This window comes from Mercurialis annua, linkage group LG7 (genome assembly GCF_937616625.2).
Source record: "Mercurialis annua linkage group LG7, ddMerAnnu1.2, whole genome shotgun sequence".
NCBI lineage: Eukaryota > Viridiplantae > Streptophyta > Magnoliopsida > Malpighiales > Euphorbiaceae > Mercurialis > Mercurialis annua.
Window position 1 is genome coordinate 2336685 of NC_065576.1, and position 14556 is coordinate 2351240.

The 14556-nt window shown below is 32.7% G+C and overlaps 2 protein-coding genes and 1 long non-coding RNA gene across 3 annotated transcripts; 2 read left to right on the forward strand and 1 right to left on the reverse strand.

Annotated features, from left to right (window-relative positions):
* The first annotated feature begins 343 nt into the window (after positions 1 to 343).
* Positions 344 to 2626, forward strand: LOC126654925 (uncharacterized). Its single transcript, XR_007632793.2, has 3 exons — positions 344 to 1713; positions 1930 to 2008; positions 2085 to 2626. It is a non-coding gene; the product is annotated as an uncharacterized LOC126654925 (long non-coding RNA).
* Positions 2627 to 3643: 1017 nt separating this feature from the next.
* LOC126657564 (50S ribosomal protein L22, chloroplastic-like) lies at positions 3644 to 6921 on the forward strand. Its single transcript, XM_050352270.2, has 7 exons — positions 3644 to 3854; positions 4054 to 4184; positions 4275 to 4357; positions 4723 to 4881; positions 5986 to 6096; positions 6318 to 6384; positions 6457 to 6921. Exons 2-7 carry the CDS (start codon positions 4067 to 4069, stop codon positions 6735 to 6737), a joined length of 819 nt encoding a protein of 272 aa, XP_050208227.1. The 5' UTR covers positions 3644 to 3854; positions 4054 to 4066; the 3' UTR covers positions 6738 to 6921.
* Positions 6922 to 9696: 2775 nt separating this feature from the next.
* LOC126655999 (BES1/BZR1 homolog protein 2) lies at positions 9697 to 11836 on the reverse strand. The gene is made up of 2 exons (XM_050350429.2): positions 11422 to 11836; positions 9697 to 10988 (listed from the first exon to the last, which is right to left on the reverse strand). The coding sequence occupies exons 1-2, from the start codon at positions 11650 to 11652 to the stop codon at positions 10260 to 10262; spliced, it is 960 nt and encodes a 319-aa protein (XP_050206386.1). The 5' UTR covers positions 11653 to 11836; the 3' UTR covers positions 9697 to 10259.
* Positions 11837 to 14556: the final 2720 nt, after the last annotated feature.

The following is a 14556-nucleotide window of genomic DNA, read 5'->3' on the forward strand; positions in this document are numbered from 1 at the left end:
CATGCAAGTGTTTGCTAATTATTAAAAAAAATCCATTAATAATAAGATTGAATAAGTAGTGATTCTCGTTGTTAAATTCTTAAATTAATTTTTTTTGTGTTTTTTGAACTTGTTAGATAAAAATATCAATTAGAAAATTGTGTTTTCTAAAAGTTACTTTTAATAAAAGAAAAGTAGGAAAACATCTTTTTGGTGTTTTCCAACCATTAGTTATAATATAGAAAATTATGAAAATTGTTTTCTAGTTTTCTAAATTAGAAAATAATACAACTAAACACTAAATTCCGTTTTCCAGTTTTCTTGGAGTAAATTTCTGAAAAACAAACAGTATTTCCCACAACTAAACAGGGCCTAGGGTTTTGGGGGTTTTCTGTGGTTGAATCGTAAAAATTTGGGGGGTTTTCTTTTGTCTTGGAGAAAAATTGGGGTTTTACATGTATGGCTTCGACGACTATAGATGGTGAAGGAGGTCGCAATGTTGATAATAACGGTGATGGAGCTGCTGCTGGTGTCTCTGCTGTTCGAGAGAAACCGAGCGCTACCACAGTTTCCACTACGAGCACTACCAACGCCACCACGACCACTGTCGCTGCTACTGCAAAGTTTTTTTCTATTTTAATGTGTTTGAGTTGTTTTAGTGTTTGGTTTTGGAAATGTTTAGAGATATGGATTTTAGTGCATATTGTTGTATAGTTCTGTATATACCTGAGATGCTTATAAATTAGAGTAGAAAACGTTTTCCATTTCGTAAACGTGTTTGAAAATTAGCGTTTCAGCCACTAAACTTCATTTTAAACATAGGAAACCTTAAAGTAACACTGTTTCGCTGTGTCCGGGTCTCGTTTTCCTGTATCCGTGTCCATGCTAAATAGCTTATGATCTATACTATTTTTCATGTTGGCAGGAATGTGATGCTAGTTTATAGTTTGCTCTTGAAGTGTGAATAGGAGTGGATCAGGATTGTGACCAAGAAATATGAGTACCATAGTTTTTGACTAGCCAGCGCTCATGAATGATATTAGTCGAATTTGGTCGACTCTAAATGTAGTAGGGAAAAGACTTCATGGCCAATGCGGTTCATGAATTCTCTGACTCAATCTTAGCCTAAATTTCCATGAACGTGCGACTGTTGGTGTTGCTACTATTGATAGATGTTGGATATATTTTAGATTTTGCATAACTATGTTTTATCTTGGGTATCGGTAATTGGATGCTTGAATCAGTTTATAATAAGTTCTTTTTTTTGAATTATAATTTTCGTCATTAAATTATTTTGGTCTGAGAAGCAAGTAAACTACGATTTGTAATTGAACCGTTAAAATTGACTTTTATCTTGGGCTCCAATTTATGACTAACGTCTTTCTTTTCACTAAACATTACGTCCGGTACTTTGATGCACAGATATTTCTGAGCTGAATCTGCCTAAATCATGCGCCATAACGTCCCCTAGTAGCAAGTGTTGGTTCAAATTGAGCACAATGTATGGGAGAATACATTTATGAGGCCCAGAATGTGAACCATATAACCGTGGGCCGGACACCACATTGAATCCAAAACCCTAAGGTAATGGGTTAAGTAGTCCATCCCACTTATATATTCCACATTCTACTCATATTTTTCCAATGTGGGAATTTCATCACACTTAATATTCCACATCAAGGACAAGTTGATGAATTTTGAGGTTTCAATCCGACCAGATGAAGGATATTATCTGTAGAAAGCCTTTTAGTAGAGCATCTTGTCACCGGCTTATTAAGACAAGTACTCTTGCCTTATGCGAAAATTTAAATCTATAGACCCTTAACATTTTATCTTTTATGTGATTTTTCTACTTTGTTTGGCAATACAAGTCCTTACATGCTTTAATGTCATAATCCTCCCTTATTATCTCCTCTAGAAACAATTATCTATTTCAATGATTTTAGTTAGAGGCGGCATATTTTTGTTCTCATTCCAAGTCTCTCCAGTCTATCCACATGAAGTACCAAAAGTTAAGTGCAAGACCAAGGTAAACTGGTTAAAATTAGTCTTTTTATGTTTATGTCACAATACTACCTTCACGCAATTGTATTTCCAATTTTCAGGTTTATCATCCAAACATCGACTTGGAAGGAAATGTCTGCCTCAACATCTTGCGTGAAGACTGGAAACTTGTCCTCAATATAAACACTATTATTTACGGATTGTACCATCTTTTCACGATACTTCTTTCAATTTTTTTCGTTACTCTGTATATAGGAACCTAATTGTGAGGATCCTCTTAATAAAGAATCTGCTGACATGTTGAGAGACAACCCAAAGATGTTCGAATCTATCGTGAGAAGAGCGATGGCCTGGAGGATACGTGGGAAAAAACTTTTCTCCACGGTGTCTGTAGCTTTTATTGTGGGTGGCACAAAGTGTCTATTTGCTTACTTTATCGAATGGTCAAAAGCCTGTGGTTGTAAAATCTATCCGCAATTTACATTCTATCATCCTTTCTCAGTTTTCTGAGTGAAGCTGGTGGCTTTAGTTCCTTGAAGTGCAACTGAAACACAACAAAATTTGTATGTTACTGTAACTTCTGTCATGGGATTGATTGTATGTTGACTTGTATTAAATTAATGTGTATCAAGCATAGGGTAAACATTGTGCATGGCTTAGAGAATTAAAATCGCATTTATGTTCAACTTGAGACTTAGAGAATTAAAGATTGAATATATGCTTCTCTTTCTTATTTGGGGCATTTTGCACTCATAAAATTGGTCCCTTTAGTTCGATGCTGCAGGCAGAGGGAAGTCTAATAGAGCTTATAGATTAGTAGGGGTGTAATCTGGTTGAGTTACTGCAAATTCAGTAGAATAAACAGAAGTCTGAGTTTGCTTCAACTCAATTCGATTAGGCTCGAGTTGGATATCTTGGTGTTTGAACTCACTCAACTTGAGTAAGTCAACTATGAGTTTGACTTTAATTGACAGAGTCAATTTGAGTATTTTGAGTTAATCTCGAGTAACTCTTAAAAATGTTTTAAGGCAGTGTCACCAGGATTATATTTGATAAACTGTAGTATGTCAATGTGCACATAATTCATTCTTCTAACATTTTCATGCTCCTGCTTTAAAATCTTATGCAATGGAGTGAGAAGAAGCAACATAAACCAGATATAAATCTTTCTAGTAAGTTGGATAGTTTTTTTTTCATCTGTTGTTTTTTGATGCACAAAAGTTGCGAGCTTTTTGGTTAAGGTTTAGCTTTCGTTTTCCTTCTTATGTGTTTTTTGGGGTTTCTGTAGTTTTCTGTGGTTGGTTCAGACGATGGTGGGTAATTAGCGAAGTTTGGTCGACGGGTCTAATATTAGCGGGTCCGATGAAAACGGAGTGGGATGTATTAAAATTTAATAATTAATTATAAATAATGTTTATTTAGAATTTATTCAAAACTTTTTTTAACTTTAAGAACTTGTTTAAATTTGTTCAAATGAAAAAAATATAAAATAATTCTCAAATATATTTATTTATTTATTTATTTTAATTTTTATAATGATAAAATTATTTAATTTTTTTAATTTAAAGTGCAATTGAAAACTAAAAATTGAGATATGATCAAATTAAAAAAATTGCTATGTAATGGTGGAATTGATAACCAAATCAAAGTTAAGAATTTTTTCATCTCATTAGCCAAAAAGTAAATTTATATCCACAGTCAGGTCATAAAAATAAAACCCTAAAATCCTTCTCGCACTCACTCCGGCCACCTTAGCTTACTTCCATCTCGCACTCACTCCGGCCACCTTAACCTGCTTCCATCTCTCGTTCACGGCTAGCCTGGATCTCACAAGTCACTCCGGCCGCCTTAACACACAGTGCTTGGACACAGTACGATTAAAAATAAACGTTTTCTAATTTTTCATTATTTCTGAGTTTTACGTTTTGCTTTTTTCTTTTTTTTGTTACATTTGATGAATTGGGCATTTACACTTTTATGGTTTAAATAGTATATTATATGTGTTTGATTAATTGAGCGTTGAGATTTTGTAGCTGAAAATTTGATTTTATTTCTGATTTGTTGATGTAGTTGGTTGAAAGTAATGGTGGGTTGGCAGAGACATTTGCAGTCGTTGCTTCATCAAGCTGGGAAAATAGTAGACCATAATTGTTCTTCCATCGCAAGCTTTTCATCATCTTCTTCATCATCTTTAATACATGGTTAGTCTATTCAGACAGGCAATGTCTGCTTCGGTTTTTATCTGATATGCTCTTTTAATGGAAGGTTTCGTAATTTGTTTACTTTTGCAGGCGAATTGCCATGTTTACAGAGATTATGGACATCGCCTTCTACCGACATCTCGAGGCCCTTGTATCACTATTTGCAATTTTCAGTAATGCCTGCTCTGCTCATTTTCTTGCTGTTACAATAATCTTAATTTTGAAGCTGTTCTTGTTATGGGTTTTTTCCTTTTATTTTAGTTATTTTCACCATCATTTGGTTTGTGTAACCTCCAATAGCTTATTGAGATGATTCACTTAACTAGCTATTCGTATTGTGATTCGTGATTAGAGTTTTCCTGGCGGGCAACTTATGCTTCATTTTTTCCCTTGTATTGTTTGTCTTATGGAACTGCTTACTGTGATTATGCACTTGAGATGCTATTTTTAATGATTCATGGTTGGAATTATTCTGGTGGAGAGCTTATTTTTAAATTTTAAATTTTTATGAAAATAGTGTTTTCTTTCATGGTTATAGGGCATCTCCAGTTCAAGGAAATTACTAGCAGATGAGCAAACTCCCATTCGATCACCTTTGACTCCTCAATTAACTCCACTAAGCAGTGAAAAAGCTGAACAACAGAAGGCAGCCTTTAAGCCGGAAAACGTTCAAGCAATATTAAAAAATATTAAACAGGTAAGAGAAACTGCATCTTTGTTATGCATTGTAATGTAAATGTCTTATATTCCTATTTAGCTTTCTTCAAATCTCCTTTTCTGCTAATGTTTAAAGTGATTGTTGTGCATTATAGTAATAATATTAGCTATTGCCAAAACAAATTAAGCACTTGAAGTGTCTTTGGCTGATCATCATAAACTATTACAATTTCCTAATATATGACGGAAGGCTCCATTTATTCAAATTGATCTTCTGTGAAGATCCTTTGTTTGCTTTAGCCTATAAAATTTACATATTATTGAGGATGATGCATCTTTATAGTGATGACCTTAGTTTCTGGGGTGTATTTAAGTTGGGCATTGTTGAGATTGATGCATTCGTATAATCATGACCTTAAGTTTTGGTGCGTTCCATGTTTGTAACTTATTTGATGTATACATACCTAATAAAGCGCAAACCAAGAGGGTCTTGCCTTTTAGTTGTTCCAGTCGCTGATGAAGCTTCATGATCAGTGTGAGCCAGACGTATACTATGTTCTGTATACTATGGAACCTATCTTGTTGCTCTATTACTTTAATTCAAATGATACTACCAGTGTATTGTCAATATTATAAATTTAACAACATTTGAATTAGTTGTACTCCTTAAATACGTAGTCTGGTTTCTTTGCTGAATATTCGAGATGGAAAGTGTACTTGGTGATGTAGTTGCAACTGTGTTTAAGTGGTTTAGGTAGCACTTAACTCATCCTTCAGTGTATATTTCTTTATGTTTTCTTCTTTTTTGAAATCTTTGTATTGTATGATAAGATGTCTCTTAACATTTTCTTGGCTGAACTATTTAGGAATATATTTTCCTTAAAACATGTCATCTTCACAGTTTGAATAAGCAGCACTAACAGCATGGTTTGGTAAAAACATTATTAGCATCTGTTAGTTATTTTATAAGACTAGTTAATTGAAGTGTAGCGTGCAGGGCTCTTTTTTATCAGCTAATTTAGAATGTGGTTGGATAGTGCTCCTTTGATTGAGAATTAGATGTCTGCTTTAAAGAAATAGGACGATAATCATTCAGACAGCGTGCATCTTTATTATTTGATTAGTTTTAGCTTGCTGGTTGCAGAGTCCTAAGAAGGTCAATTTGCTTGCTGCTTTAGTTCGTGGCATGCGTGTTGAAGACGCGTTGTTGCAGCTGCAAGTGACAACAAAGCGAGCTGCAAAAACTGTCTACCAGGTTAGACATCTTTTTTGCATCTTGCCGTTAGATCCATCTATTTCAGAGTACCTTTATGCAAGTTAGAAAGCCAATACAAAGATTAATCTGTGTTTTCTGATGCATGTTGGTCACAATTACCATCCCTAACCCTCAAATGTTAGAATACTTCTATGAAGATAGCGTGTTATGTATGAAGGCCTGGGTTAAAATTTAAGAATACTGCAATTTGTCTCTCGCAGGTTATCCATTCAGCTAGAGCCAATGCAACTCACAATTATGGGTTTAATCCAGAACGCCTCCTTGTTGGTAAGCAGTGAAAATGAATTGCTCGACTTTTGTTGCAACTATTCCTTATCCAAATTTCCTCTTTTTGTGTAGCTGAGGCTTTTGTCGGAAAAGGGTTATTTAAGAAGAGAGTTTCATACCATGCAAAGGGAAGATCTGGAGTTATGGTAAAGCCCGAGTGTCGTCTGACAATAGTATTGAGGGAGATAACACCCGAAGAAGAGGCCAAAATTGCCAAGCTGAGAGTGCATAATTTCCGCAAGCTATCTAAACGGGAGAGGAGGCTTGTCCCACACCAGCTTATTGAGACCACTCCCATTTGGGATCGCAAAGGCAGAGGTGGTGATCGTGAACCAGCTCGCATGTCAGCTTGAGGTCACCTTCTTTTTGTATTTTTTCACATTGTAGAGGACTATTGTTTTGTAGTTTAGTAGTGATAATACTGCAGAATTACATAGGGCCAAAGTGCTTGAAAGGAGTCTCAAATCCTTCTACTGTCCCCTATATTCTGAAGCTTCTCCTCTTTCAAAAATAAAAAAGAATTGCCTTTCTGTTCAATCTTTATTCAATTTACTTTGGAATTCAAATTCATTTTAAAAAAACTTAAGAAAAAAACAATTACTAAATTATACCGTGTACATGCGGCATTCTGTTCTGTAGTGCTTGCTTCATATTGAAATATGCATCTAATTTACCCTCATCAATTTATCGAGACACGTTAATACTGTGTGCATGATGCATTTTGTTGTCGTGGATCATGAACTTTTACGTTAGAGTCAATTAACTCACATTTAGTTATTTTAATCAATTAAAGACAATACTATCTATTTTTAGGTCAATTAACTCCCTAATTGTAGAAAATAAATGCATTCAGGGATCGGGACGATTAACCTAAAAATAGAAAATATTGTCCCAAATTGACTTAAAAATAGAGAGTATCGTTTTTGATACACTCATGCTAACAGAAGCTTTAAAATGTTTCTGATATTGTCTCATGGGGAAAAAGAAAGATACGCCCTTAAACTCTTTCAAGGCGACTACACATACGATATGTAATTACACCAAAAAGAAAAAGACAATGTGCTAGCTTTCAGATATCATCCTGGTAGACCAAACAATAAAATAAGAAACAAATTTAATCTGGTACAAGCTCAAGTTAAGTGACACAAGTGAATTTCACTTTCCGTATTTTGTTTACTTCCGACAGCGAGAAAAATCATGGCGAGACGAAATATAAGATAGAAACAAAACAAAATTAACAACGTAAACATCAACAACTATCCGATAGCATATGTAGAGACATGAATATTTCTGAGTAGAGTCCAACTGATGCAGTCCCTGAATAGCTGAATACAATACAAATTATGCTTTCAAAGCTGCTTCCAATCCTGATCAAACAACAATGTCATTAGAAATTCTCCACCAACCCAAAACCAATACAAACTATTAGTAAACAATGATGCTACCCGAAAATAGAAATTATTCAAAATAGTAAACACCGAAACAGTATCGGTGAAGCGGCATTTTTTTATAATAATAGATTATACATATAAACTTTTTGAGTTTCAGAAACAATGTTGAAACGTAAGACTCGACAAGTTTGCATGCAGCATAGCTAAACATTTACATTCCTTGTATTGTAACAAACATTTAATTAGACACTTTCAGATGAGAATTCATGCATACAAATCTGGCTTGCAACATTAAAACATAATTCAATATCTATATCTGGATTACAGCAAGTGGGGAATCCAAAATTGGATTTAATCCCAAAACTATTTAAAAATTAAGGCTCTCCCTTTACTATAAACAGCTTACAAACTAAAGAAATGTAAATAACAAGTCTAGAAATGTGTATATATATATATATATCCGTTGAATTACAAAAATAAAGAGTAGTATAACTCTATTTATTAACTCTATTGATAAAGAATTTAATTTTAAAAATTGAATTAATGGTCATTCAATAAGGAGGAGATTAAGTTTGGAATATAACTGTAAAAAAAACATAGAAATCTTAAAGTGACATACTAAAAAGCACATAAACTTTGATAAAGTTGCATGTCCCATTTTGAAAACGTTTCAAAAACCGGAAACCCTTAAAATCTGAAAAACTTAAGAAAACGTTTCGGACTGTTTTCGTAAATAAAAATAAATCAATTATCAACATAAACTTTTTTTAATCAATTATCCACAATTTTTGTTGTTCCCGTTATCTATTATAATAAGCCTTATCTTCTTATTTTTGTTGTATAATTATATTTGATTTATTTTATTAATTGGCATCCGTATATTTTTATTATTTACACGTTTCCATCACATAATATGTCCTTCATTTTTAAAAATGTCATTTTCCCGTATCTATTTCGTGTCGTTTCCGTTTCTTTTTCCGTGCTACCTAAGTGACACTATGATAAACAAATATATTTGCCTAAATCGACAACTAAAAAAACGGAAATTTCCTGAAATTACACCATTTTAATGAACTTTTTGTATTTAGCGTTGGAAATGACCATAAAATACTAGTAGTATGTAGTAACATATTAAGTTTCCAATGATCTATTAATTGTTCAGTTCTAACGTACTCGAACTTTTATAAATTGAGGTTGGAAATTGAAATTCCAGAATAAAATAACAAACACCCATATTGGATAATAAAGTGAGTCCTGAAACATGGCATAAAGTATTGGCAAAAAGTTGAGTCCATTAATGTGAAAGTATGAAAAAACTCACAAGCTAGAGATTAAAACACAGAAACAAGTACACACACTGCACCGATCAGAAGCAGAATTTTCACAGAGCCAATCCAATTATTCAGCAGCAAATTATAGAATCTGATGATATAATAAAGGTGAAGAAGAAGAAACATATCACATGGGAAGAGGGGCCTGTTTTTAGATGCTCTTTTGACCCACAAAATGCCATCAAATTTTGCAGATCAGAGTCAGTGTAGTGTGGGCATTTACATCACCTACTCATGCTTATCACATACCACTCCCCTTCACATTCTACTTTCCACCCCCTTGGCCCTACTTATCTTCCCCTAATGCACAAATACTTCCGCGATTCGGTATTTCGTTTTCATCTCCGAAACTTTATATTTGTAATCTATTTTTGAAAAATATCGTTTTTTCATTTCAGCATTTATCTAGCGTTTCCATGTTTGTACGACGTAAACCTATCACTCTTAGGTTGCAGAATTCATTTCTGAAAATGAGACTCGAATTTTGACGGGAATAGAGTTGGAGTGATGATATAGAGTCGTAGACAATACAGGTACAACTTAAAAGTTGATGAGAATATGATTACAAATTAAAGTTTGAGAGACGGAAATTAAGGGATTGTCGATGAAAATTACCCCAAACAAGGCATCTCTTACAATCTAATAACAACATCAGAATTCATATTTGGAGCTTGTGTTTCTACAAATTCTACAGACCATATGGAGCAACTCAAATCCCCAACAGAAGTACATAATCTCTAAATGCTCGATTGATGCTTGAAAGATGATCCTAGTGACAACTTAAATTGACTACTATAATCAATGAACAATTGAAGATAAATATTCTAAACATTAACAGGTATAGGAAGATTATAACCTCCCATATCAGCTTTTTCCCCACATGAAAATCTGGGACTATAGTTCTTCCGTGAAGCTTGCCCGCGATTTTGATCTGCCACTGAATCGGATAAATTTTGATTCCAGCAATGGTTTCAAGATAAACAAACTGTACATCTAAAAGCAATTACAGGCCTCGACATGAACCGAGATCTCTCTGCAGTCGAAAAAGTCGTGGGTAAATTCCACGCAATAGCTCGCATTCAAATGGCTAATGTATGCCAAGTATGCCACCGGGAGTGCACAACAAACTCCAGCTTCGAGATAATCCACGAGATTAAGCATGACCCTTTGCGGTCCCGAGTGTGAGCTCGAGATCATCCACCGCCATCTCATGAATTCTCTCACCCTCCCATGGCTTCACCCGGCAATCCTCAAATTCAAACTCTGAAACTCTTCCTCGATCTCCACCAACCACCCAGCCTGATTTCCCATGCCTATCGACCCCATCTTGAAAAGCATTCTCCTGAGACACTGGTTTGATGAGATTGAATGTTGGTGAAGGAGGAGCTACTTGGTGAGCAACTGTCTGAAAATTCATCCAGCGGCCAGAGTCCACAGTCGAGGCATCAGACTCGTCACATTCCGGTATCGTAGCCGGGGTAAGATGCTGGCGACGCGTTGGGCTTGAAGGAGCTGAGACAGCAAAAAGAGGATGTCGAAATGAATTCAAAGAACCATTTGCAAAGGACTCCCAATCAGCCTTCCTCTTCGAACTTCTATTCGTAGGAGATGAAAGTGGTGGCGTTACAGGAGCACTATTAGATATTCTAAGAGGTGGAAGGTTCGCAGGGATCGACGCTATATTACGAAGGAACGGAAGAAGGTACGTGGAAGGGTTTCCATCAAACCGAGTAGGGCTTGCAAATGAGGACGACGACGGACTGGCATTGTAGGACGGCATAGGACTCGGGAAATTTGAGGATTGCGGGCTAGGTTGGATTGAGGAACACGCACTAATAGTGTTCGGAGTACCTGTCATCTCCATTGGAGGTGGATGGCAACCCTGTAAGTAAACATTACAAGAGTTCTTAGTTAACAATGATGATAATTTGCACAACAAAAAATGATATACAAGAAAACAGCACCATAATTAATTCTAAAGATTCATACTTTTGCCCCAAATTTTCTCTCATTCTACATATTCACCCTAAGAATATGGATTATAGCTTAATTTAAGTAACATACCAAAAAAATCACTAAAAATACAAATCCAAAACCCAAAAACATTAAAACATCTAAAGATCCAATAAAATCACTAAAAACCAAGAAATAAAAATCCATGGCAAATCAATAAAAAGACATAATCTTGGACAAGATAAATGAAAATAAAAACTACCCAGATCTAAAAACCACTAATTTAACAGATCTATGAAGCAATTAAACACAGACCCACAAAAATGAAGATTAAAATTAAGAGAAGGGTATCAAGAACAAACCTTGCGGTACGTTGTGCCATCTTCTTCAACAATCCAACCAGCTTCAGAACATAAAGCTTTCAAAACTTCATTATTATCACAATGTTTAGGAAGTTTATAGCTTCCTTGAGCTCTGAGTCCTGAATATATTTTAGCTGCTATTGCTCTTCTTCTTCTCTCTCTTTTTTTATTATTTTCCCTCTCTTTCCATGTGGGTAGTCTCCCTGATGATGATCCACCGGCGCCGGTCATTTATTCGCCGGAAAACCAGAGTCCAACGCTCTTGAAGTCTCTGTTGTTGAGTTTTAGCTCTGGTTTTTATCAGTGGTTTCTTGATTGAGAAAAAGGTGCTTTCTCTCTCTCTCTAGATTTCTTAGATTCTTTCTTCTTCTTTTTCTTACTCTCCTTTTCACACTTACAAAATTAATTGTAAAAGGAGAAAATAGTGAAGATATATAGTATTAAAAAAATGAAATGATCATCCACACTCTTGAATTTATTGTCCAAATTTATATAAATTAAACTTAATTTATATTAATAGTTTAACATATTGTATTTGATGATTAATTTTTATATAGTATAGTTTAATTTGTAAAAAATTTACATATCCTACAAATAATAAAATATTAAATTATAGTTATACTATCTAGATAAATCTGATTTAATTTATTAAATTGATACCTTAAACTTAAGATCCAAAATAATTTTTTTCTTAGCTGCCGATGAATTAAGAAGATAATATATCTTCCGCTTTTATTTATTTGTTCGTCTAGCCAAATATTTTGTCTATAATTATTTATCTATCTGTAATTTTTAAAGAAAATTAGTTGTTGTCTTTCAAATTTATTTCTTTTTAATAAATGATATGATTCAATTATAAAATATTTATCAATTAATGATTTAATTAATATGTTTTATTAATTTTTGTTTTACAATTTATGATAAAAATAATATTTTTTAAATATGTAGAATTTTAACTTATATGATCAAATAAATAAATAAAAAAGACTAAAAATTAAAAAGAGAAAATAGAAAATAGAAAGAGAAAAACATCAAATTATAAATTTTATTGTGTTTAAATGGATAACATAATTGAAAATGCATAAAAATTACCTTTATTTGGATAAATGGAAGGAAAAGGAAAACATAATTTAAAAGAATAAAATTATCCTACAAAAATCTATCATATATTAATTTGCATTTAACTCGTATTTTATTATACATTATAGTCATTAATTATCATTTTACCTACTATAAAAATTAGTAAAAAATTTATTTTTCATTTTAAAATTATTAATATTTTGAAAATATTTAAATAATACTAATATTTAAAACATTTAGATGACTTATCTAAAAAAAATTGATTAAAAAGAAGTTTGAAAACAAAAACTTAGTTATTTTTATGGCAAAGAGGTAACTTAAGTGAGTAATAAAAGCTCTGTTTTTGTGCATCTCCTGCTTCTTTACACACTTCAACAAGCAACTTTTTCCCTATAATATCATGCAAGCAATATGTTACTTGTAAGTTGTAATCACAAGGATTTGATCATTTAATAATCCTTTTAATTCATTGAGTTTCAAAATACAATGAATCTTATCTTATTATGTCATAAAAAAATATCAGTAGTTTTACTTTGAGTTTAAAACTAGGTCTTGTAAATTTCGTAGTGAAAAATGAATAGTTTATTTTTAGAGGATAACATTAATTGTATTTTAATATTAATTGTATTTAATATTAATTGATTTTTAAATTTGACATTTAAAGGAATATGTAAAAAAAATTATTATAAAAAGAGGAGATTATGAATTTAGCAAAATTATAGTAATAGACAGGTTAATCAATTTTAACTATAATAGAAAATTGGCAAAAGATGTAAAAAAATTCTTTAAATTATTCAAAAAGAACATATCAACCTTTTAAGTTTTTTATGGGCTACTTAAGTCCTTAATGTTTTCCAATTGTACAAAAGATCCTCTAATTTCTTGAAAAGAACATTTAAATCCTTTTAATTTATTTTTTGGACACTTAGCCCCTCAAACTTTTAATAAATATTTTAAACATTAAAATTACTTGTGGATTTTTTTCCGATATGAGAAATATCAACAATTAACGAGTGTGTCTAATGGTGTTGGACGAAAAGAATTTTTTGTTTTGTTTTAAAATAAAAAGGGCCTAATTGTATCCAAAATTAGTTTAAGGGTTTATGTCTTCTTTTGAGGCGAGGACTTTTTTGTACCTTTTACCTAAATTATTTTATAAAAATATGAAATTTTAATGATAATTTTGATTTTTTTTTAATTCCATTAATATTATAGACTAAAGCTTCAAAATAATTTAATTTTAGTCTACTACTATAGTTTTTTTTCCGGTTTTATTTGGTACGAGAGGGCTGACCAAATGTTGGTTTAGAAACGTTATGGTTAATTTTGTTACAAAAAATTTAATAGGTTCTATTCATTAAAATCTCTAAACATTAGGGTTAATTTTATAAATTTTCCAGTAAAGTAAAATATGTCTTCTCTGGTGACTACTGATTAGAGGTGGGTTGGGTTGGGGCTGTGGCATAGCTGGCACCGCCGTCCCGTGATGTTCAGTTTGAACGGAACAGATATAAACGAACAGCTGGAAACATGGGACCCACTTGACTTCCCACACGTGCGACGACAGTTTAAAATCTTAAATATGAAAATGAAGAAAAAGGCTGACCCGTTCTCACCGGCTTAATTGCTACGTGTCCAGCTTACAGGAAACACTTCTTGTGGTCCCCATCAACTATTTATATTCTCTTTCTTTTGGGGAAAAGATTAACAAATTATAGAAAGAATATTTAGTATTATCCAAAAATAAATAATACATTATAAATGATTTTAAAATTTTTTTCCAAAAATGATTTTATATGAAGTTTTATAAAATACCGCTACTAGATTTTAGTATGAACAAAATGTAAATGCACTCCCTGAATTTATGACACGAAATCATTTAACTTAATTTGTATTTTTTAAGCAATTAACTCCAAAACTCTTTATTTTTGTATCAGATTATCCGATAATTTGTTTATTACAAAAAATAGATTAAGGATAATTTTATCGTAACAATTAGGAAATTTTCTAATCTCTTTTTTGCATATCTCACCTATGATTTATATTTTACGCATT